Raw genomic sequence first — 21,052 nt, 5'->3', positions numbered from 1 at the left:
CACATGTAAAATGAACCATTTTATTGAACAACTACAGGAGCAAAAATAGTGGAATTAACCACATTTTTAACAGACCAATCAAAAAATACTACACCCTGTTCCCCCTTTCTCCTGAAACAGAACAGGCTTGCTGGAGGCCTGAGCCATGGGTAGGATCAGGGTCATAGTGGACTTCAATTATGTGTTACTGAAGACATTGATCAGGTGACCATGAAAATCCATTGCACCTCCTGATCAGGAAGATCAATGCTCCCTTTACTTCCATTGGGAAATGAATCATTTGATTTAGACTAAAGGTTATTGTTTTGTGTGATGGGTTTTGGGATGGCTATACCAGCAGAACCTGGAGAAACTGCTGACAGATGATGGCATCTATATGTATAATTTTTCTTGCTGGTGGGCAGACATTTCTGGACTTTGACAGAAATGCCTGGCTGTTTCTGACCAACCTTAGCAACCAGTGCCCTGGTCTCAAGGGGGCACTTCTTGGAATTTTAAGTTGATTCTCCCCTTTCATGTTGGAAAAGCACAGACCTTTCCTCACTTTTAGCTGTGCTAGAAGGAGCAGCAACTATGTAAGGGAAGGAACTCCAGGGTGTTGGTCATCATGGTAAGTAAAGGTGGGGCATCTGTCTGGGTTAAAACATTTGAGCCATCGACTTTTACCATGGCTTAACCCATCCATCTCCAGCACAAACTTGTAAAAAAATACTTTAACAGAGAATATGCTGTACAGAACTAGGATTTGACACTGTATATTACAATGCTAAAATAGCTGTATAAATACTATACAGGCATGTAATCATGCCATTGGAAGGGCTCACTGATAAAGCCCTGCAAACCTGCTGTCATTCTGTCTAAAGCGAAATTTCTGTACAGCAGGGACAGGGAAAGCACGGCTGGACTGTATCTGAACACAACAGGTGTGTCCAGACCTACTTACAGTCCCCACTGGCTACCTATAGCAATACAGTTGAGCCACAAATGGAAGTGGTCCCATAAGAACCACATCTTCCAATACTTTTATAGGAATTTAGCACTAGAAAATCTGCCAAGACCACAGATGTACTTTCTGCAGGCCTAGGCAGAAGTCATCCCTGGGTGGGTACCACAGGAAGGAGAACACACTTCAAGTACCCATACAGAAAGAAGTGGGCTCTTCTCTGATGTGTTACTGGCATCCACACTGGTAGATATCCTTAGTTCTGGCCACCTATGTTCTGTTATGAGTGGCTGGTTGGCACTGGATGCAAATGAGGTTTCAGATGGAGGTCCACAGTTCCAGGCCTGGGTCGGGGACAAGGGAAGTAGGAGTATGTGTTTCAGTGGACTCACACTCCAGCCCTGGTGGTGCGCTTTAGTCTGGCATTTCAATATTTAATTTGGGTGGAGGGAGAACATATTTGCCAGGGCTTTGGGTGATGACCACCCTGGCCTTCTTGCGAAACATGGGTGCAATTTTAGGAGGTTCTGGAATGGGAGTTTCTTCTGTTTCCTCATTATCTTCATGGTGGAGATCATATGAAATGTTTCCATATTCTCTCAAAAATGGGAATATTTCAAGCAGAAACTGGCAGAAATCTTTTCGAATACCAAACCACCCTGAAAAATAAGAATTTTTCCTTTCAAATACTGGGTTTTAAAGTCACATTTTGGTCCTGAACAATGAGTTTTACTGACATTATGTATCACTTCACTCAGTTTCCTCAGAAGTGAAGGCTGGCCAGGATCTAATTGCCCAATAAGCAGAGGAATTTAGAACTCCAGCTCCAAAATTCTCCAAGTGGAACCCCAGGCCAGTGGTGGCAGCACCCCAAGGTCCCTGCTGGGAAGTGATTCTCCAGCCTCCAATCAGAGCTCATGGTTGAAAAATGGTGAGGTAGTGCAGTTTTACATCTCCAGTCATCGACTCAGAAGGAAGCTACTGTTGCAGAGCTACTATGATAGCAATTCTCAAATACTGGCAAAACCTAGACCATGCCACCTTCTTCTAATCTTCTAGACCCACGTTAAACTATTTGGTGACAGTAATATTTAAGCAAAGTATTCCTGTAACCATTTGAAATCTGAGTAAACATAAGAAAGAATTAGCCAGAGTAGAGTCTGAGCTCATAGGAATCCCTCAAAGGAGGTCATTGGGGTGTGCTCTCTCTGTTTCATAGGGGACTGTCAGCTTGGTGCTGGCTCTCCCAGGATACAAAACACAGCCCAGCTTGCACTACACTTTAGGCTTCCCCCTTCCAAGTCTGTCAGATTGGTAATCCTCTGGGTCACACAGTGTAGAGCTTACAGCCTTATGAGGATGGTACCTTCCTCAAAGATCACCTCCAAAGTGCAAAGACCACCTCCAAAAGTAGCCTAGCTCCATGTAATGGAAAAGATTCTATTCCATTGAGCAGAAAAGGTAGAAAGGGACCTGGGGTGACTTGGTATTTTGTTGGGAGAGGTGGTTTTTCATGGATCCAGAAAGGATCTAGAACACATTTTTAAGGAACATAGACTGGGAACTCAGATACCTGCCATGTTTGGTCCTACCTCCACTTGTCCACTCATAGTGTGCCCTGGGAATGAGGTGTAACACAGACTAGCATCCCAAAGTAAATGTGATAGCATGCTCTTCCTATGGAGCACCATTCCCCTTCCTCATCTTTAAAGTACCCACAACAACTTCTAAAGTGGGGTCCTGAGATTCATCTTTTCATAAAGCACAGCACATACACAGAGCTCACACACAGGTACACACACAGGCACACACACACACACACACACACACACACACACACACACACACAGAGTTTCTTAGTGTATGGACGTACAGTGGTTTCCTCCTTTCTGTCCAAATGTTGTTGCCATCAGTGTAATCAATGAGAGCCACAGGGGAACAAATATTGGAATACAGGAGAAAGCATTGTGGCCATCCAATTTGTGAACAAGCAGGATCTAGACAAAGACAAAGTCAAGGTGGTATTGATGTATCACTGGAAAACGGACCAAGTCTGTAGCTGTCCCTATTGAAATTCCTTCCTGTATCACCTGTGTCATATCTGAGAAGAGGGAGGCTACCACAGGTAATAGCAATAAACCATTTATCCAGGAAGAAGGACCATGGGAGATTTTGCGTCCTTCCCAGGGCCAAACAAAAGTCCACCTATCTGAAAGATTCCCATTGCCAAGAGTTTTATGAGAAACTCCTCCCAGGGTTTGTTCAAAGGAGTCAATAATATCTAGTCTAGAATTCCCCACCAAACTCAAAACAAAACCAGGATGCCCACCCCTCACTTTTAGAAAGGAGAAGCTGGGCATTGGCAGATGCCTTGTAGCTACAGATGTACTGCTGTCTGTGAATTACACAAGCACATTCTATTCATCCTAAACTCCCTCTGGACTTTCTGCTCCCACAAGGAGAGCAGTGTACCTACATAGCTATGCCAGATGCATCCCAGATAGGGGTGGGGTGTGGGAGCACAGAGGCTTCCTGTAAAAAGCTTACCTCAAAAGTAAGAAGAGGCACAACAATGGTCATCCAGCTTAGTGCCATAGTTATATGTGTCCTGCGTTGTTCTGCAATCACATCCATAGAGCGCAGGAACAGAACAGACCAGACGATGTAATAGAGGACCACCAGGCACAAGAAGGACATGAGGATCCACAGAGGGACACACACAACCTGTGGAGGAATAGAAACACAATGTCTTCAGAGCTTCCCTGCAGCCTCTGGTGGCTACCATTATCACTTTGTTGGCTCTGTTCAGATAGTCAAGGGGAAGCATGACTACAGACAGTCCTGCCCAGGACTAAAATGGAGATAGCATAGGAAACATCACATTCACCATGGGAGTTTCATCCTGGAAATGTTGTCATTTGGCCTTCTTCCCTTCAGGTGACAACCTTTCATCAGGACCTCCAACTCAGCATATTTTAAGTTTTTTTTCTTAACACATTCCCTCACTCTCACGTCACCCATTTCACCATTTACTCACTCTGATGCTCCCTGCCTCTCAGTCATCCCCATGCTCCCTTCTCTCAATGACTCCCACGCCCCTTCACTTTCGGTTACTGCCACTTGCTCACTCTCAGTCACTTATTCCCACATTCTCAGGCTCTGGCTCTCTAACTCTGTCACTAATATGTTCACTTACTCAACCACGCATGCACACCTGCTCATTCCTTCATCCCCCAGTCATTCACTCCATCATGCTCACTCATACTTCCGCACATACCCCCCTCTGCATTTGCTCTCTTTCACTCTCACTCATTGTCACTCATGCATATATGCCACAGCACTGTCATTGCTTCTTCCTTCACAGGCACAGCACTGTCTCTTCCGCATTACTTCCTCTCACACACTCGTTCACACTCCCTTGCTCTCAGTCACACACTCACGTCTTCATACTTTCTCATTATTTACGTGCCCACTTGTGCCACTCACTCACATATACCATTCCTCAAATAATCTCTCACACTCACTCAGTCTCTCACTCTGTCTACCTACTCAACATACGAATTCCTCCTCACTGTTCCATTCTCATCCTGTCAAATCTCCATCACACTTCCGCACACATCCCCACTGTCACATTCACTTGCACACTTCCTCTCTCTCATTTAGCCTCTCACATACTCATTCACTCAGAATCACTTTTAGTTTCCCCTGGAGTTACTCAACATCACAGTCACTCCTTCTCCCAATCACCTATGTGTATGTGTGTGTGTGTGGGGGGGGGGTGTGCACAGGAGGAAGTCTTTAGTTTTTCATTGAGTCCTTTGAATATTTGTCAGAAGTCAAAGTCTTGACATGTACCTGCAAAATGGTTTCCTCAGCCAATAACCTGTCTTTTCCTTTTATTTTAAGAAGTCTAAATTTATAATTTTGTCTTATAGATTATACTATTGCTGCCATTTATAAACAATGCTTCATTTAATTGCAGGCTTCAAATATTTTCCCCTACCTTTTCTTCCAACAGTGCTATAATTTTGACATTTTATCTTAGACCTGTGATTTGAGTTGTTCCATGACTTTTAGGCCTCTTGAGTAGCTTGGACTTCTTGATTACAGTTTTTGCTACAAAGTCTGTTTATGTATAGCTTCCAATAGCTCTTCTAAAGCACATCTGTCATGGTGTTAATTTATTGGCACTCCTTTCATGAGTACACAGTGACTTTAGCAGCTTCATTTGCTCTCTCACCAATTATAAGATATATGTTGTCAGACTGCTTTATCAATTTGGATCTCTACAGGGTTAAGGGTCAGGATCTCTCTACTTAATTGTGGAAAGTATTCAAGATACTTTTATTTCTTAACACAAACATGGATGTGGACACGCACACATGCACAAACATGCACACACACACACACACACACACAGACTCTCTCTCTCTCTCTCTCTCTCTCTCTCTCTCTCTCTCTCTCTCTCTCTCTCTCTCTCTCTCTCCTCTCTGTCTCTCTCCAAATATACATTAAGCACCAAAGAAAACAAAATTCATCCAAAATTTAAAACACTGGTATAACCCCTTGAGATAACAGTCTCATGTAGCAAGGCTGACCTTGAACTTCTGATCCTCCTGTCTATACCTCCCAAGTGTTAGTATTAATATGTGCCACCTGGCCTGGCTTATTCAGTAATGGGAATTGAACCCAGGGCTTTGTGCATGTTAGGCAAACACTCTACCAAATGAGCTACAACCACTGCCCAATCTTCTTTTCTAAATTACTACTTGAAACCATACTGTATTCTCTAGTGTATAGCTTTTACAACTTATCATTGTACCTTAACTTCTCCACCAACTCAGTCACTTTTAACCAACCATCAATTGAAGTCATGGTTTAAAGGATGACTTACTTAAAAAGCACAGGTTTTCTGAAAAGCAAGTTGGAAGGCTATAAAATGTGTGTGTGTATATATATATATATATATATATATATATATATATATATATATATAATCTCAGAGTTCCCACCCACCTACATTTTTCTTTTTGAAAAGATTTAGTTTAATTTTATGTGTAGGGGTGTTTTACCTTCATGTATGTCTGTGTACCATGTTTATGCAGTGTCCATGGAGGTCCAGAAGAGGGTATCAGATCCCCTGGAATAGTGAACCATCAATCCAGCCTCATATTTTTACAAAGTATGTGTATGGATGTGTGTGTGTCTGAATGAATGAATGAATGAATGAATGAATGAATGAATGAATGACATGCCATGCCATGAAAGTAAAATGGGAATATTTTGGGAAGTAAGGGACAAGAGAAGGTAATACATGGTAAAAGAAAGACAAATATATGTTTTCTCTTATGTGTGGTACTTAGATTTAAAAATTTATATGTGACATGAAAGTAGAAGGTGTCTGTTTCAGATGAGAAAGAGCTAGCAGGATGGGAGAACAAGAGAGGGTAATGAGGGCAAATTTAGGCAAACAACAATGAATGATATACACACATGAAAATATCAAAATTAATCCCATTATTTTCTACACTAACTAAACACACTAATAGAAAGTCAATCTGTTAAAAACTTTCAGTCTTCAGGTTAGAAAGATGGTTTAGTGGATTAGAGTGCTTGCTGGTCTTGCAGTGGACATGGGTTCCATTCTCAGCACCCACATGACACATCATAACCATCTGCAGCTTCAGTCTCAGGGAATTTTATGCCCTCTCTTCTGGCATCCCCAGCCACTAAAGGTATATAGTACACTGACATACATTCAGGGAAATTGTCATATACATCAAAATAAGAAAATCTCAAAGAATTTTTTAAAATTGTTTTCAAAGTTTCTGTCTTATAACTCAGTAATGCCTTTTCTAGAATACTTTCTAAGAAAACAATAAAATACTAAACAAGGATTATTGTACCCAAAAAATACACCAGAGGTTTGAGATAAAAAAAAATCTGGTAATGTTGCCAGGTGTTGGTGGCTAACGCCTTTAACCCCAGCACTCTGGGGGCAGAGGCAGGTGGATCTCTGTGAGTTCGAGGCCAGCCTGCTCTACAGAGCGAGTTCTAGGGCAGGCTCCAAAGCAATACAGAGAAACCCTGTCTCGAAAAACCAAACAAAAAATCTTGTAATGTTTACAGAACAGCAGGATAACTATGGTTGATTATAATTAAATGGTTCAAAACAGCTAAAATATATTAGCATTTTGAACATTCCTTGCACAAATAAATGATAAATGTCTGAGGTAAGAGTGTAATAAAACTGATTTAATTATTACATATTATAAATATACAATGGATGATATGACTGTTCCCCATAAACAAATATAACTAGGGTATCAGCTAAAAATTTAGAAAACTTATGAATACACATGGGAACATTTTGAAATCACAAATACTAGTGGCAAGTGAAACATCTAGAAACAAGGTGATGGTTAATAAATGCAACTTATGAATCAATGAAGCCTTAAATGTTCTGTTTACAATGACATATATTGATGTGAGCAAAAGCTTACCCTGTACTAAAACACAAGAGCAGGATACAAAATCTTACACACAGAATAACCTCAACAGCTTATGTACAAGGGAATAAATAAAACCTACTATGTTAGTTCCCAGTGTTCATATTATGTGTGATTATTAGGCTGCTGCTCATACTTGCTTGTTTTTTTACAAGTCTCCTGCAATAGATATTAATTACTTTTATAATAAAATGTTTGTTTGAGGGTTTAAAAAGCTACGTACAAGCCAGGGCCAGTGGATGATTTTGTCCAGTCTTAAGGCAATGAATATAAACTGGAGAATGTTGACCGAACACAGGATTTCTAGCTAAAAATGAAGAAAAGAAGCAGTTAAACAAGTTGCATTTAACACAGTGGTTATTTGTTCAGCACAATAGTAGGCAATGCAAATTACAATATGGTAAAACATTAATACTACTGTGCTGCTACTGATCTTTTGCCAACAGAAAACCACGGTAGTATCATGCTTAGGGGAATTGTGCACAGGTGTTTTGTCTCGTCCTTATGGTCAGTTTGTGCCTTGGCCATTTTGTTGTTCAAGATCTGCGTGCTATTGGCAGATAATGACCTTTTTTTGAAAAGAGAAATAAAAGAAAAGGCAATCTGCAGGATATTTCCTTCAAGCCTCTTTTTTGTCCCTACTGATAATCATCTATACTTATAACCACCCTCACACTTCTTTTCACTGCTTACCCAGGGTTCGGCCCTAAATCCCATGCTTTCCTTTCCAACTCATTGAGGACTTTCTCACCTCAAGCCAACACTTATAGATTCAGTGCTGCATCTAATTCTGACTATGCTACTGACCTTTCCCAAAAAGAAACTAGTTGCCTGTGGTGGTCTGGATGTAATTGGCCCCCATAATGTCATAGGGAGAGGTACTATTGGGAAGTGTGGCTTTGTAGGAGTGGGTATAGCCTTGTTGGAGGAAGCATGTCACTTTGTGCTTTCCTATGCTCAGTAGTGTCACAGTCGACTTCCTGTTGTTTGTAAGATGTAGGAGTCTTAGCTGTTTCTGCAGCACCATGTCTGCCTGCGTGCTGCCATGCTCCCTGCTATGAATGATAATGGATTAAACCTCTGAAAGTATAAGCGGGCCACCCAAGTTAAATGTTTTCCATTTAAGAGTTGCCATGGTTATGCTGCCTCTTCACAGTAGTAGGAATCCTACAACATTGCCAATTCCTGATTAAACCCAAAATGTCCAAATACAAACAAGTTAACTTTTCCTGTGATTCAGCACCCCCAGCCTAACTCCCTTTTCTACTGCAGTCCAGCTTTGTGAGACAGGAATGGCTACACGAGGCCCTACTTGTCTCATCCTCCATTCCAAGCTACTGACAACTCCCATCCCACAAGGAAACTGCCTTTACAAAGGCCCTCAGTACCAACAGGCAGAATATTTGTACCTGCATCTTAATGGGCTATTTGGAGAATGTTTTATGGTTGGCCAATTGCTACTATTTGAGTTTCAAGAATCCTATTGTACAGTCTTGATATCATGTGAATACTCAGAGATTTCTTCTTGGGCTCCCTTTGCAGTCCTTAAATGGTTATACTTCTAGAGATTTCTTCTTGGGCTCCCTTTGCAGTCCTTAAATGGTTATACTTCTAGCACCCCAAACTAGATGCATACTAGTGAATCACACACAAACACTCACTCACACCACCTGGTTTACCATGTTACTTAGTGATTAGTCTGCCAGCAAGTAGCCATACTGCTGGGCAACAGGTCCAGTGTGTAGATGCCACATGGTTCTCCTAAAAACCCCTGCCATTAAACTGATCCCCAACTGAGCTCACTGTCTTCTGAACCCTGTCCCTCCCCTTTGCATCACTGAAAAGCAACACAGCGGCCTGCTGTGTTCTCAGCATTCTCATAGTCATCACATTCTGCCCATTCTCCCAGCCAACCTTCTCTTGAAGGCCTCACTCACCATTAACATTATGGCTTCCTAAGTCTGGCCCACTTTTTCACCAACCCCACAAAAACCAATTCCACAATTCTGGTCCTTGGAAGGTAGATGACCCTTTGTAGCCAAAGGTCCCCAGGCTGATGTCATCTGGAGACAGACTTCATCCTTGTCTATAAACATATTTTCACTCTAGAGAACTCTCTACCAGCTCTTCACCCACATCTTCCAATAATATCAGCTTTTAATCATAACAACTGCTAAAAATCCTGCTTTTAATATTGGTGTACAAACAAAGGTAATATAGTGCAAGACAAGGGGAAAAACTACAAACCATTTGAAGCTAGGAACGTGCATGACACAAGTATTGGTCAGTTTTGACACAGGTATTAGTTTTCCTGGTGCACTGAGTTCACTGGGATGATGAGAGCACCTCAGTGCATATTTATGAGACATTATTTATGGTGTGTGTGTGTGTGTGTGTGTGTGTGTGGTTATATGCAGGACTCACCCATGTAGGTACATATGGAGACCAGAGGTTGAACCTGGGTATCTTCCCCAATTATTAAATTTCTCCACCCAATTCATTAATTTTTATTTGGAGACAGGGTCTCACTATGTTGACCTGGCTGGCCTGGAACTCACTATGTAGAACAGGCTGGCCTCAGAGATCTACGTGGCCTCTGCCTCCTGAGTACTGGGATTAAAGGTATGTGCCACCACTACTATATTTTTTGAGATAGGATATTTTATAAAGCCTGTAACTTAACCTACTGCCTAGAATGGCTGGCCAGGAAGGCCCTCAGGAGCTGCCTGTTTCTGCCTCCTTGCACTGGGATTCCAGGAATTTGGCTCTGCCTGGCTTTTGCATGGATTCTAGGGATCTGCGGAGGTTTGAATAAGAAGGCTCCATAGGCTCATATATTTGAATGCTTAGTCACCAGGGAGTGGAACTATTTCAAAGGATTACAAGGATTGTGAGGTATGACCTTACTCCTTATCGGAGGAAGTATGCTATTGGGAGTGGGGTAGGATTTGAGGGTTTTGTTTTTTTGTCTTTTTTTATTGTGTGTGTGTGTGTGTGTGTGTGTGTGTGTGTGTGTGTGTGTGTGTGTGTGTGTTTTGACAAGACCCAGTCCATCTGTCTGTCTTCTCCACACCTCTGTGGATCTGGATGGAGAGCTCTCAGCTCCTTTTCCAGCATCATGCCTGCACGCCACCATACTCCTCACCATGATGATAATGGACTAAGCACTGAACTGTTAGTGAGTGCCTAATTAAATGCTTTCCTTTATAAGTGTTCCCTTCCATGGTGTCTCTTCACAGCAACAGAACACTGACTAAGACAGAACAAACTCAGGTCCTCATGCCTTCACAGCAAGTACTTTAATTGATGAGCCATCTCTCAGCAGTGCATAGTTTTGAAAGCTGAAGATGTAGTCCCTGCTCAGGTCATCTCTGTGCAAAGGTTCCTGTTCCCTAGCTTCTACATGTCTCTCCTATTTTATTTCAGGAATATCGTGGTTACTCTGGGGTCTACTGGTTGACCAGTTTTTCTTGCCCTATTCTTTAGTATGCCTGGAATATGCTGCCTTCTACTCTCTCAACATGTAGCTCACTGGCAGGTTCTAGGTCTTCCTTTATATCTCTGTGAGAACTTCTATTCTTGATTCCCATAGCTTTCCTTTACTGACATTACACATTCTTGGTATACCTAACATCTTGGGGTCTCCACTGAATCTTGGCTTCCCTCTCATAGCTTTGCACATTGTCCTACAAGGGACTATTTCTTGGAATTCTGACACTGGCACACACTTCCAGACACCACAGGCTTTCTTTTGAAATAAGAGTAGAATACTTTGAGACCTTATAACTACTGCATTCTGCCTGTAAAACCAACAACATGAGGATGATACCAAGGTCCGTGACTGCTTACACCATGGCTACAACAGCCACTGAGTCCGTGGATGGAAAAACATGGGGAAACACTTCCAGATTTCCTTGTGCAAACTCAGGACCCTGGGTACTCTCTTGTAAAAAGGGAAAATCTTACTGAAACTGTAATTCTTGAAAAGCTCTCAGAGACACCTTCCTATTGTTAATGGCATAAAATAGTTGACTTTTTAATGTATCTAATATTCTCAGATGCCATACTTCTTTTAGCCCCAACTTCACATGTCTTTTTACACCCAAGATAGTTTGAATGAGAAATTCCCCTCATAGTCTCATACATTTGAATATTTTGGCCCTGGTTTGTGGTACTGTCTTAGTAAGTTTAGAAAGTGCAATCCTGCTGGAAGAAGGATATCAGTGGGGGTATGATTTAAAGTCTTGGGCTTCTTATGATTTTTTCTCTATGTTTCATGACTGAGTTTGAGGATGTGACATCTCAGCTTCCAGCTGTTGCTATCATGCCTCCTGCCTCTGTCATCATGGATTCTTATCCATGTGAACAGTAAACCTAAAATAAACTCTTCTACGAGTTGTCCTGGTCAGGGTGCTATCAAAGCAACAGAAAAGTAACTATTACAAAACCCAAATTGTAGTCTTTTTAACCCTTTCTCTTCTGCTTTTTGCTTCCAATTCTTACTTTACTAAGTTCTTCTGACTAAAAGCTGCTAGCAGTATGTATTCTGCAGACTGAATGCTGGACTACCTTGAAAGTTTTTATGGAGGGTTAGTTAGTTCATCACATTTTAAATTTTTTCTTTTTAAAACTGTTTCTCTGAGGTATTTTGGTTACTGAGATACAAAAGCTAACATACAGTGGTCAGTAGTCTGAAAAGATAAATTATTGAAACGAACCTATTGCACTGGGCCTCAGGCACTTGTGCCAGGTCCTGGGGAATGTGGCATAGAGCTGAGTAAGTACAGATAAAGGAATATGACAATGAATAAGGCATTGGAAACAGAGTAGTATAGAAGAGCTGCTCTGTGAATAGAAAGAAAAAATGTAACAACTCTTTTCTCTTTCAAATGAGAGAGACAAAAAGAAAAGTTTCTAGGATAGGTGTTGCCAACTTCCAAAACAAATGTGGAGGAGATAGACCTGTAAAGAGAGATGGAGAACATGGAAGATTTTTAAGAAGGGCAAAGCCTCAAATATCCCTGTGAAATTAGAAGTCATGTGTATAGACTGATGGTACTAGTCTGCACCACTTAGATCCATTGCTCCATATTGACTCCCTCACCTCAACTCTAAGAACCACATTTGTTTCTTAGTTGTAATTTTAAAAAAAACAGTGCAAGTGAGAAAGATGCCATGAGACAGAGTTCAAGTGGAGGAGACTTTATTAGGGAAAGGGATCATAAAAGGGACACGAGGAGAGAGAGAGAGAGAGAGAGAGAGAGAGAGAGAGAGAGAGAGAGAGAGAGAGAGAGACAGAGAGAGAGAGAGACAGAGAGAGAGAGAGAGACAGAGAGAGAGAGAGAGACAGACACAGAGAGACAGAGAGGCACACAGAAAGAGACACAGAGACACAGAGAGACAGAGACGGGGAGGGAGGGACGGACAGACGGATGGACAGACAGACAGACAGAGGATGGGAGGTGGGCAGGGCCCCTTTAAAAGGAAACATAGTGAATGTGCACAGGTGGTGCTCTTAGTGGCTGCAGCTAAGGATGTATCCTGTTAGAACCCCAAGGACAGTCCAGTACAGATGCCTGAATACTAACAATCTCTATCATGAAATTTTAGTGCTGTATATATTTTGTAGATAATATACTGGGTGAATATTTGTGCTTTCCTTCCTTTTTTTTGGTTTCTCGAGACAGGGTCTCTCTGTGTAGCCTTTGCTAACTTGGAACTCACTCTGTAGACCAGGCTGGCCTCGAACTCACAGAACTCTGCCTGCCTCTGCCTACCGAGTGGGATTAAAGGCGTGTTTCACCACTGCCCAGCTATACCTGTACTTTACCCATGAAGAGAACATAACTTTCCCCATTCCTAACCATAATCAGTACTCTTTGAGGTTGAGAATGCTGGCCCTGTTAACTCAATGTCTGCCTGAAGCTACAGACCATAAACCTATGGTGGTTTTGTCCATCAATCAGGAGACATTTTCAGCAGTCTCTGATAAGCAGCCAGAGGGGAGTAATACAAAAAAGAAGTGGTTGGATTTTCTGGAGGTTTTTAGGAACTACAGAGGATGTAAAAGTGGGCTGAGAAAGGTAACCCCCCCCTCCACAGTGTACCTGTCCCTGTGAGGCACACTTGCTCCATGGCTTTTCACCACGTCTATAATACTAAGATTCCCTGTCCATCAAGACCAAGTCCTTTTGATACTCTAGATCCTGTCCCTGTGATTTAGCTCTATCACTACTCCTCTCTCTTGGGACTTTTCTTTTAAACCTACACTTAGGTTTACCTTCCAATTCTATATGTTCTTTCCAGACCAGCTGAAGTTTTCTTTTTATCTGCACAAGTTGAAATAAGACATTTGTAGCCACACTCTGTACTTTATTCATGGGGGATATGCTCTACAATTCCCTGTGATGTCTGAAACTGCAGACAATACTAAACATTTTATATATTGTTTTATTCCCAATATACACATACCTATGATGAAAGTTTAATCTATCAATTAGTAACAGTAAGAGGTTAACAACAATAATCACTAAACAGAACAACTCTAACAAAATACTATAATCAAAATAGCATGCATGTGATCATTTTCCCAAACATCTTATTTTATGATACCACATTTTCAGACCACAGGTGAATACAAGTAACTAAAACCATGGAAAATGAAATATCACATAAAAAGTGTGGGGGGTGTATTTCTACCGATTCCCATTGTCCTCTAACTCTATGAGTACACTGCTTTGGGTCCTCAGATCCTTTGTAGTTAAATGCTCTGGCTTTGGATTTCGGCTGACTGAAATGGAATTCTGGCCCTTCTCCTTAATGTGTGGCCATGAATAAATTACCCTTCTTAGGAAAACAACTGCACCTCTTTCACAAGGTTGCTGTAAATATTCACTAGGTTGTTGCTATTTGTGAGGTGACCATCCAAATGCTTGGCCCAGATTAAGAATACTATGAATATCATCTACAGTTGTTTTCACTAGTACTATTACTAGTCTTAGTATTTTAATTTAATTCTGTATCTCCTCTTTTTGGGTCTAAGGGGCTTTCATATATAGATGCTTGAAAAATGTTTGCTGAAAGAATAAATAACACATGGGCATTATCAGGACAAGCCGACTAGAGGGCAGTTAAAAAGTGACATCATAGGGGATGAGGTAGTGAGACAATTCAATTTTATGTATCAATTCGGATGCATTATTGTACCTGTTATTTAATTAAATACTACAGTATGTATTGCCGTGACAGTAAAGTGGCCCTTATCCAAACAGTTGGAGGCTTTAACTACAAAGTCTGAGGGTTCCTGGAAGGGAAGAAATTCAGCCTCCAATCTGGAATGTCAACTGCTGAGTCCCCAGCCCACCTGTCTGCTCTATAAGTATCATACTTGCCAGCTCCACAACCATGTGGATCCACTCCTTAAAATCTCTCTCTTAGTGTCTATTTCTCTATCAATCTTATTGGTTATTTCACAAGACTGACAGACACAAGTAGCTTATAAGACAGGAAGCTAGGAGAAAGCTGAAGGCATCTCTTTCCTTGTAAACGACAATCTACAGTTAAGTTAGTCTGTTCTTCAAATAGGGTAAGAGACTGACATTAGAGCTAAAAAACATGATTAAATAAACAAATCTCACCTCTAGTGACCTGTCATGTCGAAAGCCCCAGACACATGCTGCAACAGACACCGGAGAAACAAAGAACAATGGCATGAAGACCAGAAGCCAGAAATGGCTTCCTCTCTCAATTCTGTCACAGACCAGAACTTCAAACATGAGCAGGAGCAAATGAATGCCCACAGCAATCAACATGGCTTTAAACTCCACACATGTTTCTCCTTCTGCTCTAAAAGGGGATGGAACAAGAATAAACGAAGAAAAAAATACACAGTTCAGAATCCTCAGTACAAGGAAAAAGCAAATACTAACTCAATTTACATTCCAAATTTCAATTGTAAACATGAAAAACCACAAAAGAGATAAAGTAGAGAGCTAAATTAAACTTACCTCTAACAGACAGTCTTTCAAATATTCAGAAACACTTACGTTCATAATTTTAAATTCAAGTATAAGTTACTTCCAAGTTTATTCTATTAATTACTTCTGTTGTTAAAAAAAAAAAAAAAACTTCTGACATCTTGTAAATCTCATGATCCTCACTTCTCATTTAACTAAAAACAATACAAATCTTACTTCATGCAATACTATAAATATAACTTTAGTTTCATCTGCAAGTATAGGTTATATTTAAGAAGATATGCAATTTTCTTGGGTAATTTAAAACTGAAATAAAAATAAAAGTCTCTTATTAATCTTTATTACAATATGATAATGAATTAAAATCTACAAATCAAAAAAAATTAAAGTTGGGCTCAAAATAAGTTTAATTAGTATGTAAGTATTAATATAAACTATTAATAAATTAAGATTTAAAATGTTTATAATGCACTTGAAAGGCCTAAAATTTTCATTCGAAATACAGATAACCATTCCTGACATACTTGTCCTATAGGTGATAAATATTCTAGAAATTAGGCCAAAGGGAAAGAGGGTCACAGGTAATTCCTGTAGGACTCACTAGCATATTCCTGATTAATGGTCAAAGGTGAATGACTTACTATACACAACTTAGATCTAGCCAGCTGCAAACACAGTTTCTTTCCTTTCTTGAAAAATATCAAAACAGAGAAAAGGTGCATATAACTTTTAAGTATCAATTAGTTAATTTCTTTTTGAGAAACAAATATTAGATCTCTGAATTTTTTCTCATAAAAAGAGACAGATATACAACCACAGATGGGGGCTGCACAGATGGTGCAGTAGTTAGGAGCACTTGCTATTCTTCCAGAAGACTTTAGTTCAGTCCCCAGCACCCACATTGGGTGGCTCACAATTACCTATAACAACCCCAGGGATCTATTACCCTTTTCTGGCTTCCATTGGTACCCTCATACATGGGGCATACATTCATACAGGCACAAGATCAAAAAAACAGCGGGGCGGTGGTGTTACACGCCTTTAATCCCAGCACTCGGGAGGCACAGGCATGTGGATCTCTGTGAGTTCGAGACCAGTCCAGTTTACAAGTGGGTTCTAGGACAGTAAGGACTACACAGTGAAACCCTGTCTCAAAACTCAAAAATAAAACTAAAATCTTGAAAATTATATTTTAATCTTTAAAAAAAGAGAAACATTCAGACAAGAACGTCCTTCATCGGCTAAGAGTCTTAGTGTGTCCCCTACATACCTATGGGTTATGCATTTTACACAGTCTAAACTACAGCATATTTTGTTTTGTTTTCTTATGTTTTGTTTTGTTTTGTTTTTTGAAACAGGGTTTCTTGGTGTAGCCCTGGATGTCCTGGAACTAGCTCTGTAGAACAGGCTGGCCTTGAACTCACAGAAATCTACCTGCCTCTGCCTCCTGAGTTCTTGGATTAAAGGTATGTGCTACCACTGCCTGTTTTTTTCATAGCTACTTTCAAAAGTTGATAATCAAGAATTTTGAAAGCTGAAGTGATGCCATCTTCTATATTTTTCCTATGAGCAGCTGTTTGTCTCTCTGTCGCCCTTTCTCTTTGTCCTATCATGAACTGCTGCAGTTTTCATCTTCCTGATAGACATTTATAATGGCCCTCACTCTCCATTTCCTCCACTTGCTTCCCTTTTCTCTGAGAAAGGAAATGGAGAGACTCACATAGAATCCAGCCACACCAGGCTGCCTCTGTTTCCAATGACCCTCAAAATTCTGCCTTCTTTCTTAAAGTCTGATTTTCAATTAGCACATTCCCTAGTTCCTATCTGAGAGACTCATGGCCTTTGGACCAAGCTCACTCCTTGACATCATTACCAGTTCACCCCAGGACTAGAATAGGAGAAAGGTAACCCTAGTTCTAAAAGAAAACTAGAGAAGTCATACAGAGTGTGTCTGTGCTTCTTAATCTTCTATGGTATAACATTTCTATATTTGGAGTTTTGGGGTTACATCTTTGGGCTATCTAGAAACAAAACCATCCAAATTAACACACTGTTTTATAAGAAAATTCATAACAAACATACAAGTTTTTAAAACACTGATGAGAAATGTTTGCTAGACTGAAGTGCTCATAAACCTTTGAATAGGAAGAAATTGTCCTTATGTTATTTCTGGTGAGAACCACCAAAAGTTTGTTCTCTCAAGGTATAGACCAGTGGGTTTTATAAAGCAGTATTACCGATATTGAGGATTCCGTGCCCAAACTCCAGTTCCAACTGATGCTCCAACAATAACCATTAACTTCCACAACCATATTGGAGCAAAGACAGCCCAGTAGCTCCACTGAATGATGCCATCCAAACGAAGGGCCAGTAGCACAGAGAACAGCAACAGACAGGCATAGATGAGGAATTTACTAGGAGAAAAGCAAATGATGAAAAAATTCATTTTTAATGGACAGCTGATAATGAAATGAGAAATACAGAAACATTTTCAGCTCATAAAAAGTCACTAACTCAGGGCTAGAAAGATGGTTCAACAGTAACCACTGGCTGCTTTTCCAGAAAACACAAGTTCAGTTCCCAGTACTTAAAAGGCAGCTAGCTGCTATCTATAACTCCAGTTCCAGGGATACAATCTCTTCTTCTGGCCACGAATGGCCCTGCACACACAGGGTACACAGACATACATGCAGGTAAAACACTCATACACATAAAATAAAAATGAATAAAAACACATTTTATAGTCACTAATTCAACAATCACTTATTTAAAGTTCTATGTAGAAGATATATTATGTTGGAGATTAGAAAACAAAAGTGAGTAATTAAGTCTCCTACTTCCAAGGGATTTCTGATAGAAGTCTATACAGAAAGGTGCAAATAAAATACAGTATAATATTTGTATAAATGGTGGTATGCCAAAGTGAGATGTGAGCTAGGAAAAGAAAGTATGTGATCTGATTGAGGCAGTAGCAAAAAGGGATGTGGTGACCACAGAGCTTCAGAGGTAATTGGAGGATTGTCAGACAGAAAAACAAATTAGATGACGAAGTGTTCCAAGCAGAAGGAGCTAGTTATACCATAACATGGAGAGTGGAAAACGTTGATAAGATCAAGTTCTGTCGCTGACTATTTGATCCCATTTTCAAAAAGGTATCCCTTTGGACATTAATATGCTAATAAAAATCAAAATAGCCAACTATGGTAGCTCACACATGTAATCCCAGCATGTAGGTAGCTGAGGCAGGAGGATCATTGTGACACCAGGCCAGCTTGTGCTAAATAATGAGTTCCAAGCCAGCCTGCAAAATAGCATGAAATCCTGTCTCAAAGACAAAATACAGGGGGGCAGTGAGATAGACGGCTTATCTTGCTTTTCTAGAGGACCTGAATTTGGTTCTCAGCATGGACACAAGGTGGGTCACAACTGCCTGTTACTCCAACTCCAGTAGATCTGACACCCTCTTCTGGCCTCTACAGGCATAAGCACACTAGTAGCATGCATTCACAAAAACATACACATATGTATAAATAAAAAATCTTTAAAACAAACAAACTACATGCAAAAGTAAAAAATGAGCAGTCATTTGTCATATTCACATGGCACACATTTCAATATATATAAAATACTTTAAATGGCTGAGTAAATTTCACACTCATCTACACAGACACATGCTCATCTCACAAATAGCACTTCCACTTCTAGCCTTCAACTAAGGTTTCTATTTTTTTGTTGTCACCTGGGGACTGTCCTCAGATACTACAGGTGTCTCTTCAGTCCTAGATCATATGTTTCAGTATCTCAAAGCCAACAACAACATACTGAAACTTCGTTATTTGATTTTTTAAACTTATATTTCTACCATATTTCTCAGGATACCAGTAAAAGAAATTTTTTTTGTTTTTCAGAATTCATATGTTTAGATAGGGCTCACTTAGATAAAATAGGGTAATAATACCCTTCCCTGCTGTTAAAGTGCCAAGGACTAACTCCAGGGCCTCACACATGATAGTTAAATACTCAATCACTAAGCCACATCCCTGGACTAATATCCCTATTCTAATTCCATAGTGTTCCAAGTTTTTCTGTCCTTTGGTTATACAATAGAACACAAATCTAGATTCTCCTTTTAGGAAACTTTCAGATAGAATTAAGGCTCTTAATCAGCTAACCTTTAAATAGGGAGGCTATCCTGAATTTTTCAGGTAGGCTCAAGGTAAAAACAGGAACAGGCTGGGGAAATGGCTCAGTGGGTTAAAGCATGAATACAAACAAGCATAACAACCTGATATACGGGTGCAAATGTGCAATCCCAGCCCTCTTATAGAGAGATGGGGGTAGAAACAGGAGAGTCAGCCAAAGTTTCCAGGCCAGTTAGCTTGAAGTACACTGTATAGTATCGGAAACATGAGAGACCCTGTCTCAAAAGGTGGAAGGTGAGAACTATCTGCTGAATGCTGTCTTCTGACTTTGACAGTAGAAGCTACATAACCTGAAATCTCTCTCTCTCTCTCCCTCCCTCCCTCCCTCCCTCCCTTCTTTCCTTCCTTCCTTTCCTTCCTTCCCTCCTCCCACTCCCCCTCCTACTCTCCCTCTCTCTCTCACACTCTAATTAATTTTGAAAAAAAAAAAACAGAAAGAAAAGTCAGAGTGATAGCAAAAGGGGGGAGATATCAGACACATTCCAGATGTGAAGAGTTCAATCTGCCATTGCCTACTGCTGGCTTTGAAGAAAAAATGAGTGACAGAATGGAAGTAGCCTCTGAAAGCTGAGAATGAGTTTTGACAGCCAACAGAAAGAACAACTTGAGCCCTATAACTGCAAGAAAATACATTCTATGTTTTTATTATCAGAACAAATTTTGTAATTTTTTTCTGTACAAGGAGATAAAGCTTCACAACAGCCAAAATTACTTTGGAAATGGACTAATACCCCTCAGATGACTTGATTTTTAACAGTGTCAGACTCAAAACAAAAGACCCAAATAATACACGTTATTCCTAGCCTCAAGAAACTAGACATCAAACTATCAAATAATCTAATTAAAAAATGGGGTACAGATCTAAACAGAGAATTCTCAACACAACAAACTCAAATGACAGAGAGACACTTAAGGAAATGCTCAACATCTTTAGTCATCAGTCATCAGCAAATCAAAACAACTCCGATCAGAATGGCTAAGATCAAAAACACCAATGACAATCTATGCTGGAGAGGATGTGGAGAAAGAGGAACACTCCTCCATTGCTGGTCGGAGTGCAAACTTGTACAGCCACTGTGGAAATCAGGATGGACATTTCTCAGAAAATTAGGGATCAACCTACCTCAAGACCCTGCAATACCATTTTTGGGCACATTCTCAAAGGAGGCACATTCATACCACAAGGACATTTGCACAACTGTGTTCATAGCAACATTATTCATAATAGCTAGATCTTGGAAACAGCCTGGATGCCCTTCAACTGAAGAATGGAAAAAGAAAATGTGGTGCATTTACACAGTGGCATACTACTCAGCAGTAAGAAAAAATAACATCCTAAAATTTGCAGGTAAATGGACAGAACTAGAAAAAAACATCCTGAGTGAGGTAACCCAGACCCAGAAAGGCAAATATAGTATGCAC

At 40.3% G+C, this 21,052-nt stretch overlaps 1 protein-coding gene across 2 annotated transcripts in view; it reads right to left on the bottom strand.

The window, feature by feature from the left end:
* The window catches only part of Tmem185a (transmembrane protein 185A), a 33,128-nt gene continuing 12,076 nt past the window's right edge, over nt 1-21,052 (bottom strand). The window contains exons 2-7 of one of the 2 annotated variants that reach the window (XM_027432216.2): nt 17,666-17,842; nt 15,090-15,297; nt 7,676-7,759; nt 3,491-3,667; nt 2,817-2,940; nt 1-1,602 (exon numbers count right to left, since the gene is read on the bottom strand). In XM_027432216.2, the coding sequence (XP_027288017.1) occupies nt 1,358-1,602; nt 2,817-2,940; nt 3,491-3,667; nt 7,676-7,759; nt 15,090-15,297; nt 17,666-17,842 (1,015 nt within the window). In that variant the 3' untranslated portion in view covers nt 1-1,357. The remainder of the gene's footprint in view (nt 1,603-2,816; nt 2,941-3,490; nt 3,668-7,675; nt 7,760-15,089; nt 15,298-17,665; nt 17,843-21,052) is intronic. The other variant, XM_027432218.2, reaches the window with a different exon arrangement.

The sequence above is a fragment of the Cricetulus griseus genome, chromosome X (assembly GCF_003668045.3).
Source record: "Cricetulus griseus strain 17A/GY chromosome X, alternate assembly CriGri-PICRH-1.0, whole genome shotgun sequence".
NCBI lineage: Eukaryota > Metazoa > Chordata > Mammalia > Rodentia > Cricetidae > Cricetulus > Cricetulus griseus.
The sequence above is the reverse complement of the archived record's forward strand: the minus strand, read 5'-3'. Positions and strand labels throughout refer to the sequence as shown.